Source organism: Pygocentrus nattereri, chromosome 25 (genome assembly GCF_015220715.1).
Source record: "Pygocentrus nattereri isolate fPygNat1 chromosome 25, fPygNat1.pri, whole genome shotgun sequence".
NCBI classification, from domain to species: Eukaryota; Metazoa; Chordata; class Actinopteri; order Characiformes; family Serrasalmidae; genus Pygocentrus; species Pygocentrus nattereri.
In genome coordinates this window covers 26,870,513-26,886,574 of record NC_051235.1, presented here as the reverse complement: position 1 = coordinate 26,886,574, position 16,062 = coordinate 26,870,513, and the positions used below count along the sequence as shown (strand labels likewise).

General features: G+C 40.0%; 2 protein-coding genes across 3 annotated transcripts; both read right to left on the bottom strand.

The window, feature by feature from the left end:
• Positions 1-5,657: 5,657 nt before the first annotated feature.
• Positions 5,658-8,126, bottom strand: LOC108435631. The gene is made up of 7 exons (XM_017711601.1): positions 8,049-8,126; positions 7,459-7,791; positions 6,701-7,207; positions 6,475-6,579; positions 6,342-6,363; positions 6,210-6,232; positions 5,658-6,107 (listed from the first exon to the last, which is right to left on the bottom strand). Exons 1-7 carry the CDS (start codon positions 8,107-8,109, stop codon positions 5,929-5,931), a joined length of 1,230 nt encoding a protein of 409 aa, XP_017567090.1. The 5' UTR covers positions 8,110-8,126; the 3' UTR covers positions 5,658-5,928.
• A 2,744-nt stretch (positions 8,127-10,870) lies between these two features.
• Positions 10,871-15,560, bottom strand: LOC108435663 (paired immunoglobulin-like type 2 receptor alpha). Of its 2 annotated transcripts, XR_001858459.1 has the most exons (9): positions 15,200-15,560; positions 14,176-14,244; positions 13,650-13,973; positions 13,301-13,438; positions 12,065-12,571; positions 11,839-11,943; positions 11,706-11,727; positions 11,574-11,596; positions 10,871-11,471 (listed from the first exon to the last, which is right to left on the bottom strand). XR_001858459.1 is itself a non-coding variant. In XM_017711661.1 (8 exons), the coding sequence occupies exons 2-8, from the start codon at positions 14,234-14,236 to the stop codon at positions 11,308-11,310; spliced, it is 1,206 nt and encodes a 401-aa protein (XP_017567150.1). In that variant the 5' UTR covers positions 14,237-14,244; positions 15,200-15,560; the 3' UTR covers positions 10,871-11,307. The 2 variants fall into 2 exon arrangements, 1 of the variants encoding a protein (XP_017567150.1); XM_017711661.1 differs by lacking the exon at positions 13,301-13,438.
• Between the last annotated feature and the right edge of the window lie 502 nt (positions 15,561-16,062).

The following is a 16,062-nucleotide window of genomic DNA, read 5'->3' as shown; positions in this document are numbered from 1 at the left end:
GGAAGACCCAGCCACGTTCCATCTTCAATGCTCTCACTGATGGAAGGAGGTTTTGGCTTAAAATCTCACAATACATGGCCCCGTTCATTCTTCTCTTAACACGGATCAGTCGTCCTGTCCCCTTTGCAGAAAAACAGCCCCAAAGCCTGATGTTTCCACCCCCAGGCTTCACAGTAGGTTTGGTGTTCTTGGGATGCAACTCAGGCCTGGACATGTACTGGCTTAAGCAGGGGGCACGCCTGGCACTGCAGGATTTGAGTCCCTCTCGGCGTAGCGTGTTACTGATGGTAGCCCTTGTTAGTTTGGTCCCAGCTCTCTGCAGGTCATTCATCAGGTCCCTGTGTAGTTCATTTTGACCCCACGGGATGAGATCTTGCGTGATGCCCCAGATCGAGGGAGATTATCAATGGTCTTTTATGTCTTCCAGTTTCTTACAATTCTTAAATTCTTTAAAAATCCTGCAATGAGATTTACGGGATTTTTTTTCTCATATTGTCTCTCATAGTTGAAGTGTACCTATGATGAAAATTACAGACGTCTCTCATCTTTCTAAGTAGGAGAACTTGCACAATCAGTAGCTGACTAAATACTTTTTTGCCCCACTGTATCTCCTATATGCCTTATTTTAAATGTTTCATTTTAAAGCACATATATTTCACTGCTTTTTTCTAATTGATTAATTAATTCAGTTTTGAATAATGAGTTTGTATGATTTTGAATCTTGTGACAGGCACTTAATATATTCTTTGATATATTATTTGGATTTTGTGTCTTTCAATAAATAATTTCAAATTGAAGCCTGTATCTGAATATTACTGGAGGAGCCTGTGACCTGAATCAGTCACCAGCACAGACATTTCATGTCTGCTATCTGTAATACTGAATCGTTGTTTTGTTCAGTCCTGTTCAGCGGTGTAACTCCTATGTGAAACGGCAGAGGTGATGGAGAAAGTATGAAGGCTAGTTGGGTGGGTGTATATGTTTGAGTGGGGGTGGGACCAAAGTGCTTAAGGTGTCAAAATAGGGCTGCTCAAAGCTGAGCCACAGGAACCAGAGAGGTACTGTTAGATACAATCAGGTACAGTCAGATACATTCGTGTACAGTCAGACACAGTGAGATACGATCAGATACAGTCAGATATAATCAGGCACAGTCAGGTACACTGCAGTTGTCATCATCTACTAAAGATTTTCCTTCATGTCACAGATTAATGATAAACAAACATTAATTCATGTTTAGATACACTGTTACAAAAGATGGTCATGCTCTATATAGGACCATGAACACTGGTGGAGAATGTGCTGCAAATGGTTCTATGTAGAACCTTTTTGAAAAGGATTTTCTTTGCTGAAGAACCTCTGAAGAACCAAAAGAAGCAGAAGTGCATTGCTCTTCATAGTTATCAACAATTACAGGAACACTGCAATATTTCCTTTTTCAAAAAAAATGTCCTTTTCCATTTAGGTATTAATCCGTAGAAAATGTTTAAAGAGGCACCTGTCCTATATTTTTACTGGGCAGAGCTAAACTGCTGTAGGCTGAATAGACAGATACATGTAAATGTGCTGGTTTTGATATGTGACATCACAAAAACACTGATTTCACAACAAAACAAACAGCCTTGTTTCCATGCATGGACTGTGTGGACCAATGAGTGAGCATTACATTTCACATATGAATCATAGTTTACCTAAAACACCAAACTCTTTTATTTAAAAAGCAGGAACATTTTCCTATAATATGAGCTCTTTAAATGATCATGAATGAAACTAAAACATAGATTCCACTGCAGTTTTGTAGTTCTCAGGTCTGTAGTACTTTAACTCAGAAAATGAGCTCAGTTTTACACTGAATGAGTTACAGCTCTTTCCGTAAGACGAACAGTCTTCAAATCACAACAAACGTATTTAATACAAAGCTGCTGATCTGTGTGTGTTAAAGGCGCCTCAGGGCAGCAGCTCACACGCTGAAAGACTGTAGAGAAGGACGCAGAGTAACGAAGTGGACAAGAGTCTACTGACAGCACAGTTCAATGTTTATGTTATGTCACTTTACATCACTGTTTTATACATTCCTGTCCATCAGAGACGTCTGGACAGAAACTGCATTTGGTTTGGGCATCCCTGCTTTAAAACATGAAAACATGCATGCCTTAAAAGTTTGTTTAGTCAAAATAAAACTCATATTTTAGGACAAAGTGGCTATTTAGGAAGCTCAGCAGTATTGAAAGCATTGGCGGTTCATATTTTTAGGCTGAAAAGCCTTTATGAACCACCAGATGGCGCTGCTGCTTAAATTAAGCTACTCATTCAATCTCTACCTGGTACAGCAGGTGGTGCTGCCACACCATCATTGACACACAACCTAGTAAGGCTTTCAGTTTCACAGATGAAATGTGGCAAATACGAGTAATTTAAGTTTAATTATTGTTAATTGATTTCCAGCATTGTCCCATCAGCATGTTAGGAGCAGTGGAACAAGTTCTGTATGGCACAAATATACATTCTTCCATTTTTAGAGCTTTATGAATTCATGAAGAACCAGAACAGTGAAAACACCTCAGTTCCTGAGCTGATAGACGGACTACGAAGTTTCACTGTGGCTCTGTAGCTGAGCAGGTTTGTAAGGTTTATTTCTGGTATCTATTTTATTTTTCAGCTATTTTAGCGCAGTAACTATTTCCTAACTTTAATGTGTGAAAGCTGCTGTAGTGTTTGAAGCTGCACTACACACCTGAGAGTTATATTGTCAAAAGATCTCCATGATATATTAAAATGAAATGTTTATAATAAGATATATTGACATATTTGAAGAGAAACATGTAATTAAAACATTACTTGGAAAAGTCAGTATTCATAATTATGCAGCATCTCAAGTTTTGACTTGAATTAATTTCAGATTGTTTCACTGTGCAGACGTCTTTATAAAACTAAAATTCATGATTTCTTTATTCACATGACAAAATTACACTTGTATTGTGAAAGCATTGCAGAAAGTGTTCATAATCAGCTACATTAGATGACATACGGAGAGTAAAAGAAAAGGCTGTGGTTTAGGCGTCACTCAGCGTCCCTGAAATGAGTTCATGTTTTCTATATATATATATATATATATATATATCGCTGCTGTCAGAACAAAACCTTGTATCTCCATTATGGTTGATTTTCAGTTTTTGGCATTAATTGTGTAATTGCTTGTGTGCCTTTATATTGTGTGAAAATTTCATGAAGGATGGACCTAAAGAAACAGCCTAAAGTGACTTGGGAAAAAACCTGGTTCCATTGAGTTACATTGAAAGCAATATATGTTTTTCCCTTCTCTTGTAAAGTTACCATTTTGGAGAGGTTTTGTTCTGACAGCAGCGATACATATGTATGTATACACACACACACACACACACACACACACACATATACTCATGCAATTTCATCATTGGAGCATTGAGGTAAGCACAGGACAGCCGTTGCAATGTTTAACCTCTGTTTGCAACATTAGACTTGCATATTTTTATTTACCATGTGATCCCGGAGTGAATGACACTCACATACACTACAAATAACACTGCCAAATGTATATATATATTTTTTTTTTTTTTTTTTTTTTTTTTATACACACACACACACACACTACTGAAATATGAGATCCCATTCTTAATTCATTGGGTTTAATATGATGTCAGCCCACCCTTTGCAGCTATAATAGCTTCAGCTCTTCTGGGAAGGCTTTCCACGAGGTTTAGGAGTGTTTAAGGGAATTTTTGACCGTTCTTCCAGAAGTGCATTTGTGAGGTCAGACACTGATGCTGGACGAGAAGGCCTGGCTCACAGTCTCCACTCTAATTCATCACAAATGTGTTCTGTCAGGTTGAGGTCAGGACTCTGTGCAGGCCAGTCAAGTTCTTCCACACCAAACTCACTCATCCGTGTCTTTATGGACCTGCTTTGTGCACTGGTGTGCAGTCATGTTGGAGCAGGAAGGGGCCGTCCCCAAACTGTTCCCACCAAATTTGGAGCATGAAACTGTCCAAAATCTCTTGGTGCCAAAGCTTTAAGAGTTCCTTTCACTGGAATAAGGGGCCGAGCCCAACTCCTGAAAAACAACCCCACACCATAATCCCCCCTCCACCAAACTTTACACTCAGCACAATGCAGTCAGACAAGTACCGTTCTCCTGGCAACCGGCAAACCCAGACTCGTCCATCGGATTGCCAGACAGAAACGTGTGATTCGGCGCTCCAGAGAACACGTCTCCACTGCTCTAGAGTCCAGTGGCGCTTTACACCACTGCAATCAACCACTGCTTTGCATTGCACTTGGTGATGTAAGGCTTAGATGCGCACTATGCCCCTCAGCATCCGCTGACCCTGCTCTGTCATTTTACATGGCCTACCACTTCGTGGCTGAGTCACTGTCATTCCCAATCACTTCCACTTTGGTATAATACCACTGTCAGTTGACTCTGGAATATTTAGTAGTGAGGAAATTTCATGACTGGACTTGTTGCACAGGTGGCATCCGATCACGGTACCACGCTGGAATTCACTGAGCTCCTGAGAGCGACCCATTCTTTCACTAATGTCTGTAGAGGCAGTCTGCAGGCCTAGGGGCTCGGCTTTATACACCTGTGGGCATGGAATCAATGGAGCTGAAGTGGAGAGAGTCAGCAGTGACTGATGACCTCACCTGGTCCCTCCACACCAACGCTATTGTGAGATCTGCCCATCAGCGACTCTTCTTCCTGCATAGGCTCAGGACGTTTGGTCTGCCTCCTCAGATCCTCACCCACTTCTACAGCTGCACCATAGACAGCATCCTCAGAGGCTGCATCACTGTCTGGTACAGCAGCTGCACCGCCTGCGACCGCAAGGCCCTTAGAGGAGTGGTGAGGATGACAGAAGCCATCATAGGCAACAAACTACCAGCCTTACAGGACATCGATCAGTCCCGCTGCCTCAGGAAGATCAAAAAGATCCAGTCAGTCAGCGTCACCCAGCACACGGCCTGTTCACCATCCTGCCATCAGGCAGGAGACTCCGCAGCATCCAGGCTAGAACAACCCAGTTAATGAACAGTTTCTACCCACAGGCTGTCAGGCTTCTGAGCAAGCTGTGAAGCTGTGGCTCCGTCCCCAACTACCAATAACAACACAGTCACTCAAGTCACTTTAAAATGTATACTGTCTCTATGTCTTATATATTTTCTCTAGATTTTGTGTATTTTTAATATATTTCAATTATAGATATTACTTATTTACTTTCTGTAGAGAGAGAATAGCTGAGCCTCACCACAAGCATTTCAATGCTTTAATTTCAATGTGCAAATGACAAGTAAACTTGAAACTTGAAGTGATCAGAACACCTGAATTCAATTATTTGGATAGGTGAGCGAATACTTTTGGAAACATTTATATATATATATATATATATATATATATATATATATATATATATATATATATATATATATATTGCTGCTGTCGGAACAAAACTTCTCCAATGTGGTCACTTTACAGCAGAAGGAAAAAACATACTTGACTCTCAGTGTAACGTATTTCCAAGTCATTTTTGGCTTTTTATTTTGGTCCATGCTTCATGAAATTTATACACAATATAAAGGCCAACATGCATTTTCAAATTATGTCAAAAACTGAAGAGAACACTTTTGTACATTTTAATGTACAATTACTGTTTCTTTGCTGAATTGAACATATAGGACCCTTGTGTAAAAGTTACCTAGAGCGCTGATAGGTACGCTCAGTCATGTGAGGAGTCAGGTGACCTCCGGGAGAATTCTGGGAGGCTGAGTCCAGTTGTGTTTCATTGTTTGTTGACTGTCTGGGAGTCATGTGATCTCCGATTCTGGGAATCTGATTCTGGATTCTGAGTTCGAATCCAATGAGGCCCTCATAGGATGCATGACACACACAGATCAGCAGCTTTGTATTAAAATATGTTTGTTGTGATCTGAAGCCCCAGATTCATACAAGCTATTCAGTCTAACGACTAAATAAGGGTCAATAGACGGTGTGGATTCTTCACGGCCTGGATCAGCCGTCTTAGATCCAAAGAAACTCCCCTCCTCACCATTTCCAACAGCATATGGAGAACCTACACATAGCATGAGTGAAGATTATACAGTAAGCATTACAGAGACGACTGAACACGGAAAAGAAGAGGAAGATGACGCAACTGAAACACTGACACACTTACAGTCCATGTCAGGAACTTCTTCTCTGCAGCAATCAGAGGAAAACATGATGTAACAGAAATGAGTAACAGTTGATGCAGTTATGGAAATCACGTGTGTGTAAAATGAAGATGAATATGACTGTGATAGCTCACCTTTGTTGACCAGTCTGACGTCCTGTATGAATGAAAATATATAGTATATTAAATGAGGACAACGTCAAATGTCTATTAGTAAATGTTCAGATAGAAACTCTGTCTTTGAGCTGTTTCTTCACAGTGTGGTTACCTTGTGATGTGATGCACTTCTTTCTCATGAACACGACCAAGACAATCAGCAGAAGACACAGTATTATGGGAAGTGCAACATATAAGGGCTTAAGACGATCAACATCTGCGTAGAGACAACAGTGAAAACATCAGCAGTTAGAAATAAGATCATGTAGATTAACAGTGAGGGTCATTTATATTTTCCCCAATGATACATATTTATAATCAGTTCAATGCAGACTCACCACTAACTTTCTCCGGAGTTTCCTTTGTTGTTTCCTCAGTGGTTTTCTTTGTTGTCTCCTCAGTAGTTGTCTGAGTCACGGTGGTCCTGGTTGGCTGTGGTCTTTTGTCTTTGTGGACACTGACTGTAACTCTTTCTATCACCTTCCAGTTTCCTTCAGCAGTGTTTTTATTACTTGGGTGCACTTGTACAGCACAGAGGTACTGACCGCTGTCTGACTCCATCACTTCACTGATCCTGATGTTGTGACTGCTCTGTCCTTTGGTTTGGTTTGAGAGTCTGTTAAGCAGATCTTCCTGTATGGTGCAGTGGTGACCGAGCGCGAGCAGCTCATACGGGGAATAATCATAAGAATACACACAGGTGCTGCTCTCTCCAACAGTCTTAATCCAGTAAACAACAAAAGACACCCCATCATATTCTTCTGTGAAGGTGAAACTACAGTTTAAACTCACTGATTCACCTTCAGGTACTGTCAGTGAAGATGGTTCCTCAGGTGTGGGTGTTACTGCAGGGAGAAAAGTGTTATGCTACACTTCATCTCAGTTACAGCACATCTATCACATGTAACATCTGAAGGAGAGCAGAGGAGTGAGCAAGACCGCTGACAGATATTCAAGAGAAAATTAGACATTAACTAAGGAAGAAATTAAATGGAAGGACCCCAAATAAATGATTATGTTCATAGTATGATGTTATTCACAATATATTGCAATATTTGTGTGATATGAATGAAAGAGAGAATGAAAAGTTACTCACTGTCTTTATTTTGAACAGCAACTATGAACGAATGGATGGCGTTGGGAGGCGGTTTGAATGGAAAAAGGAATCCAGCATCCAGAGAATTAACACAGGCAAAGAATCCACTCTTTACTATTAGTTTGCAAGCATGCTTTGGCTGTGAGTCATCATCACCATCATCATCATCACCATCATCATCATCACACTCAAGGTCACGAATTTCATTGCGGTCACATTTTACTGTGCAGTTCAGGTCAATCTGGTTGTCAGACTCTGTACTTATTTGCCATTTCTTTGTTTCACATCTCAACTTTAATTCTTTCTCCTCTGTATAAATGAACTGGGTATGCCCTTAAAAACAAAACAGAAATACCTGTAAAGTTTGAGCAAAACAGCTTAGAAATTTAGCTTTAGTCCAGCTCATTGTGAAACCTACAACAGCCAAAGTGTCAACGACTGAGTTCATTTTTCAAAACAACAGTGAAACTGAACAGAAACACTGATTTCACACATTTCAAACTGTAGCAACATCTGAATGACAGAATGTCATATAGACCAGTATTATACACAGCAGCCCCCCATGAAACAATAAAATGAGCTTTACTCACCATAGCTTTGACCAAGAGAACGGAGCAGAAGAGTGAAACACAGCCACACCACGACTTCCATTTCATGAACTGTGGTAGAAAAAGAAGTCCTTCAAAGGTTCTTCAGGAAAGCCAATGATTACGTAGAGTCAATTGTTTTCTTAAAGGGGAATTCCATCATTTGGTTGATAATCAAATACTAACCACAGTCATTCAGAGAGGTTTCACACAAAAAGCTTCGTTCTAGAAAAACTGACAGTGTTATTCACAGTGGTACTGATGGGAACCAGGTGTTTAAAGAGTTTAATAGTATATAAAGCTCCTTCTCAATAGATCATTCATGATGGTTACTTCAGATTTAGCGCTTTGTTACCATCATCAACACTACTTAGGGGGCAGTCGTGGGCTGGAGGTTAGGGAACCGGCCCTGTGACCAGAAGGTTGCCGGTTCGATCCCCAGGGCTGACAGTTCATGACTGAGGTGTCCTTGAGCAAGACACCTAACCCCCAACTGCTCCCCGGGTAGGGCTGCCCACCGTTCCGGGCAAGTGTGCTCGCTGCCCCTAGTGTGTGTGTTCACTAGTGTGTATGTGGTGTCTCACTTCATGGATGGGTTAAATGCAGAGGTGGAATTTCCCCGTTGTGGGATCAAAAAAGTATCACTTACTACATGTAAACAGTCAGAAGACAGGTGCCGGTTCACTGCTGGTTTTAGTAAACCAAATGGCTGAATTTGTGTTGTAGACATGGGACCCCCGGTTCCCATCAGCACCACTGTAAAGACATCCAATGAACCATTTCACATCAAACCACTCTGAATGGACTTGTTTATATTGCATTGATGGAAATATGCAGCAAGTTTAACAGCAGTGAAATTCTCCTCCTCTGTGGTGGAGAACCTCTTGTTTGTGCTTCTTTAAGGAACCTTTGGGGGGAAACGGTTCAGTGCAGCACTAAAAGGGGTTTCACCATTATTATGAGCCAAAGTTAGAACCTTTTTGCTAAAAGGAATAAATTAACACTGACTGTAACTTTTTCTATCACCTTCTATTTGCTGCTATTCGGTGACTGTCATTAGAAGCAGAAGTGAGAACTGCGATGTTTAAAATTTTTAGGTGTTTAGTTTTAGGGGTTTATTTTACAAATAATGCAGAGAAAATCTCTCTTCAAAGAAGCCTGTATAGTCAAAACATCCCAAATTTTAATTAAAAAATGGAATAAAAAAATCTCAATATGCTACATAATTATGAATACCTACTTTACAACAGCATCTTAGTTATGTGTTTCTGTAAATACATGTCAACATATTTCATTATAAAAATAAAGTTTATTATGACATGGAGATCTTCTGACCACAGAACTCTCAAGTGTTGAACAGAGGTGTGTAGAGAAGCTTAATAATAAAATAAAATAGAAACCAGAAAAAAACCCTGCAAAAGTGTGAGGTATAAAACCTGCTCAGCTACAGAGCCACAGTGAAACTTCGTAGTCCGTCTATCAGCACAGAACTGAGGTGTTTTCACTGTTCTGGTTCTTCATGAATTCATAAAGCTCTAAAAATGGAAGAATGTATATTTGTGCTCTACAGAACTTGTTCCACTGCTCCTAACATGCTGATGGGACAATGCTGGAAATCAATTAACAGTAATTAAACTTAAATTACTCGTATTTGCCACATTTAATCTGTGAAAGAAAGTGAAAGCCTTACTAGGTTGTGTTTCAGTGGTGGTGTGGCAGCACCACCTGCTGTACCAGTACCTGTAGGTATTGAATGAGTAGTTTTATTTAAGCAGCAGCGCCATCTGGTGGGTCATAACGACTTTTCAGCCTAAAAATATGAACCACCAATGCTTTCAACACTGCTGAGCTTCCTAAATAGCCACTTTGGGATAAAATAAGTGTTTCTTTTTTATTTTGGCTAAATAAACTTCGAAGGCATGCATGTTTTCATGTTTTAAAGCAGGGATGCCCAAACCTTTTGTCTTGGGGGAGCAAAGTACAATGTTTGTGGTGGGCTGAGGACAAAAACAACAAAAAATCAAAATAATATACAAATAAAGAAGGTACGTTGGTATCACATTGAGTTTTTAAAAGTCATATTTTATAATATTGTCCTATAATTTGTATCCAAAATACAAATTCAATTAGTTATCTATAGTATACTGTTTGTTCTCTCATTCGTTGGGGTGTGTGTGTGTGTGTGTGTGTGTGTGTGTGTGTGTGTGTGTGTGTGTGTGTGTGTGTGTGTGTGTGTGTGTGTTGGGGGGGTTGGGGTAACTCACTGGAAGCTCAACTCAAACATCCTGACTGATCAACTTTGGCCCACAGACCTCGGTTTGAGCAGCGCTGCTTATAACGAAACCAGGTAAACAAAACAGACTTTTCTGCCATTTGGCGTATATGATGCCTGTCACTATACGTACCATCCAAGAAAAGTGAAACGTGAAGTCTTGCTCATGTGAAAAGTGTCACACACACTCAACTAGTCTCCATACTTTCACCATCACCTCTGCAGTTTCCATTCAAACGTCGCTGATTGACAGGAACGTTTAAAATGGTGATGTAAAGTATAATAACACCAACATTAAGCTGGGCTGGTGACTGAGTCAGGAGACTCTTGTTCACTGACGTTAACAGGCTATTTGTGGGTGAACTGGACGATGCTCTGTCCTCATTAGAGCAAGGCAGACTTATAGCTGAGCTAACAGGCTCCTCCAATAATTTTCAGAGACCGGCTTCAAGCTTAAATCTTTACTAAAATAAACAACATCCAAACTGTAACATCCAAAGTAAAGAATGTGTTACTTCAATGTCTGTTACAAACTTTAACATCACACAAAGGCTTGATTAAGAAGTTATTTATTTTAGACATGAAAGAGCACAAAGATCTGTAAATACACTTAAAAACAGCAATAATGTGTCTCCTTTGAAACAAAAGCATTGCATATAGTTATACACATATAGTTGTATGTAAGGGTTTGTGCACTCCTGGTCAAATGGCATGTTTTGGTGATTGAAGTGAAAATAAGTGAACTCATATTAAAGTGTTCCCTCTAGAGGATGATGTGGTAACTTAGTTTAGTTAGAAAATCAATAATGCAGGTAATCTGACCAGGTGTGCTCAAACATTTGCATATGACTGGTGATCTATGAGAATCAGCTAAAAGTATTATTTAACAAGCTTGTCCACTTCGTTACTCTGCATCCTTCTCTACAGTCTTTCAGCGTGTGAGCTGCTGCCCTGAGGCGCCTTTAACACCCACAGATCAGCAGCTTTGTATTAAATATGTTTGTTGTGATCTGAAGCCAAAGATTCATACAAGCTGTTCATTCTAACGACTGAATGAGGGTCAGTAGGCGGTGTGGATTCTTCACGGCCTGGATCAGCCGTCTTAGATCCAAAGGAACTCCCCTCCTCACCATTTCCAACAGCATATGGAGAACCTACACGTAGCATGAGTGAAGATTATACAGTAAGCATTACAGAAACGACTGAACACGGAAAGGAAGAGGAAGATGACGCGACTGAAACACTGACACACTTACAGTCCATGTCAGGAGCTTCTTCTCTGCAGCAATCAGAGGAAAACATGATGTAACAGAAATGAGTAACAGTTGATGCAGTTATGGAAATCATGTGTGTGTAAAATGAAGATGAATATGACTGTGATAGCTCACCTTTGTTGACCAGTCTGACGTCCTGTATGAATGGAAATATATAGTATATTAAATGAGGACAATGTCAAATGTCTATTAGTAAATGTTCAGATAGAAACTCTGTCTTTGAGCTGTTTCTTCACAGTGTGGTTACCTTGTGATGTGATGCACTTCTTTCTTATAAACACGACCAAGACAATCAGCAGAAGACACAGTATTATGGGAAGTGCAACATATAAGGGCTTAAGATGATCATCATCTGCATAGAGACAACAGTGAAAACATCAGCAGTTAGAAATAAGATCATGTAGATTAACAGTGAGGGTCATTTATATTTTCCCCAATGATACATATTTATAATCAGTTCAATGCAGACTCACCACTACCGTTCTCAGTAGCTTTCTTTGTTGTTTCCTCAGTAGTTTTCTTTGTTGTTTTCTCAGTAGTTGTCTGAGTCACGGTGGTCCTGGTTGGCTGTGGTCTCTTCCCTTTGTGGACACTGACTGTAATGCTTTTTATCACCTTCCAGTTTCCTTCAGCAGTGTTTTTATTACTTGGGTGCACTTGTACAGCACAGAGGTACTGACCGCTGTCTGACTCCATCACTTCACTGATCCTGATGTTGTGACTGTTCTGTCCTTCGGTTTGGTTTGAGAGTCTGTTAAGCAGATCTTCCTGTATGGTGCAGTGGTGACCGAGCCCGAGCAGCTCATACGGGTTATAATCATAAGAATACACACAGGTGCTGCTCTCTCCAACAGTCTTAATCCAGTAAACAACAAAAGACACCCCATTATATTCTTGTGTGAAGGTGAAACTACAGTTTAAACTCACTGATCCACCTTCAGGTACTGTCAGTGAAGATGTTTCCTCAGGTGTGGATGTTACTGCAGGGAGAAAAGAGTAGAGTGTATTACTCTGTCCTGTTTACTGTCAGGGTTTAGAAAAAAAGTAGCGATAGCTGAATTCTGAGTAGACGTGTTCAGTAATGTGCTCTGTTACAAGACTTAAAAAGTAATGTATCCAGAAAACATTCAGAACACATTCAGGATGCATATTGATAAAGAAAAACTCTGCTGTAATTTTTATTTAATTCACTCTGTTTCTTGCTGTTAGTGGTCGGCAGTTCTGTTATGAAGGGAGCAAAGCCCAAACTGAAACGGACTGCATTACCCAGACTCCTTCAGGAGGTCAGGCGACTTCTCAGCCTCCCTCTGACTCTAAGTCTGAGACTGACTACATTGCCCACAATACTAACGGGGGTCACGTGACTTCTGTCAATCATGTGCCGACCTATCAATGCTCACAGTCCCCTGATTACTAGGGAATGCCACCTTTATATAGATTGTTTATAAGGCTGGGCTTTAGGCTTAGTCAGTGTGAGGTAGTGCTTTCCTGTGAATGTACTGAGTGGTTAGACTGACTGTGTTTGATGTTTATTGGCCTTTCTGCCTGTTTTCTCTCACTCTGTTTTTGCTTGTGCCTTTTGTACCGTTGCCTTGGACTTTTGCTCTATGTGGTTTGGGCCTTATTGCCTGCCTTTCAACCACATCTTCAGCCTTGCCCTATGGTCTAGTTCACCTTGTGTTATGATCATTATTGTGATCCTGCTTTACCTTCTGGTTCGGGTTCTTACTTCCCGTGATAATAAATCCAGTCTTATTGGTTTTATCCGCACACGTCTGGATTCTGTTGGTTTGTTATAGGGTTACACTTCGTCTCAGGTGGTGCACACAGATCTGACCAGTAACAAACTAAATAGAGCAGACAGGAACACTGAACTGCTGAGATATATTCAAGGGTAAGTGAGACATGAACTAAGAAATGAAATGACAACTAAAAGGAGAATGATTAAATGAATGATTACTTACATAATCTGCTGTTATTTACAATATATTCAATATATTCAGTGATATGAACACCTGTAGTGATACAGTGATGGTACAGAGAATGAAAGTTACTCACTGTGTGGGTTTGGAACAGCAACTATGTATGAACGGACGATGTTGGGTGACGGTTTAAATGGATATAAGAATCCAGGATCCAGAGATTTAACACAGGCAACAAAGCCACTCTTTACTGCTAGAGTGCAGCCAGGCTTTGACTCTGAATGGTTATTTGTGCAGAAGTCCAGTTTCTTATCATCTTCTGTGAGCTCAGTGCTGATGTGGTCACACTGTGTGCAGTTGAAGTCAATCCGGCTGTCAGACTTTGTGCTTATTTGCCATTTGGTTGTTTCACATCTCAACTCTACTTTATTTGTTGCTCTATAAATGAACTGAGTTTGTCCTTAAAAACAAAAGAAAAAAAGCACTGTAAGTTTGAGGAAAACAGTTTCCAAATTTTAGCCATTAGTTTTGATCCTGCTCTCTTTATTAATAATAGGAGGCAAACAATAAAAGACTTGAACTGTCAAGTATTTCAAGCTGTAGTTGAAATTTCATGACAGAAGTGTAATATAGAAAAATAACAGCCTCCCAAAATGACTCACCGTGGCTTTGACCAAGAAACCAGAGCAGATGAGTGAAACACAGCCAAACCATGACTTCCATTTCACTCACTGTGATAAAAAAGCAGAAGTGAGAAGCAAACACACAAACATGCAGTTTAACTTCCTATTCATTTCTCCTTTTTTCACTTCATTTTAGTTCAGTACTGTTCAAGAAACTCCGTGAACAAAAACATTCTTTATCAGTCTTTAATTAAAAATGCTGGATATTGAAAAAACCACAAATGATGATTTTACGCTTTTAAAAAAGGGGGTTCTTCAAGGGTTCTTTAATAAAGCCAATGATGATATAGAGTCATTTCATTACTTAAATGGGAATTCCACCCATTTTCTTTAGAATTCTTGAATACATAAATAGTTAAGATGTGAACAAAGTCATTCAGAGTGGTTTCATACTAAAAGCTTCGTTCTAGAGAGACTTACCAAGTCAGTGTTATTCACAGTGGTACTGATGGTAACCAGGTGTTTAAAGAGTTTAATGGTACATAAAGATCTTTCTCAATAGATCATTCATGATGCTTACTTCAGCTTTACCATCAGCAACACTACATGTAAACAGTCAGAAGACAGGTGCCGGTTCACTGCTGGTTTTAGTAAACCAAATGGCTGAATTTGTGTTGTAGACATGGGGACCCCCGGTTCCCATCAGCACCACTGTAAAGACATCCGAGTCTCTAGGTTTCTCTACAATGAACCATTTCACATCAAACCACTCTGAATGGACTTGTTTACATTGCATTGATGGAATTATGCAGCAAATTTAACACCAGTGAAATTCTCCTCCTCTGTGGTGGAGAACCTCTTGTTTGTGCTTCGGTTCAATGCAGCACTAAAATGGGTTCCACCATTATTATGAGTCAAAATTAGAAATCTTTTTGCTAAAAGCAATAAATGAATAAATGAGTAACTACTTCACAGTAAGATTTGACAGGAAGTTATGTATTTCTGTAAATATGTGTCAACACATTTCTTATAACAATTAAGAAAAACAATGGATTCTACTCACCTAATGACGGGTGTGTTTGACAGCAGTGGACAGAGGAGCTTCAAACACATACTGGAGTCAAAGTGTTCACTGCAGTGAAACCATGACTCAAGCAGAAGTAGAAATGGCTGTCAAAAAAAACACCGAGTGAAAAAAGGTTCTCTCTCTCCTCGAGTGCTCACGTCCCTCCAGTGCTGAGTTTCCTGTAGAACTGCAGGAAATTCTTAATACATCGAGCCCCTACCAGCACAGATTAAAGACATTGCTAGAACACATAGACTTCAGGTGTAAACTACAAGATCAGGACAGAAGCTCTATTTGCAGAAAGTCAGGACTTCGTTTCAATAAATGAGCATCAACCACAGACGCAGGCGCTGTCTTACTTCCCTTCTCACACAGGAAATATCTGCACCCAATATGTTTCTTAAAAAGGATTCGTTGTCAGCGTTTCAGGTTATTTGTCTTCTGCTGATTACAGGCAGAAAGTTAGTCCTGACTAGTTGGAGATAAATGCTTGATTAATGTAAAAATACAGCCAAGCTTTTAATCAGGATATATTGTGTTGGTATCAGGAGGATAAATGCTGGATGGGACATCAGAGGAAACGAGGACTGAGTGTAATCTAATCCTGTATCCAGTCTAGCCTGAGACAGCGCTCACTCACACTGGGTGATGTGATGTTGTAGGTGGTAGAGTGACTGAATGCCTTCAGTATGATATTCCACTTTGAGCTGCTCATCTTAAGTGAAGTGCTTTAATTAGAAAGAGCTCAATTAAAGCTTAGTAGTGTTTAAGTGATACTTCTTTGACCCCACAACCGGGGAAATTCCACCTCCGCATTTAACCCATCCGTTAAGTGAGACACCACAAACACACTAGTGAAC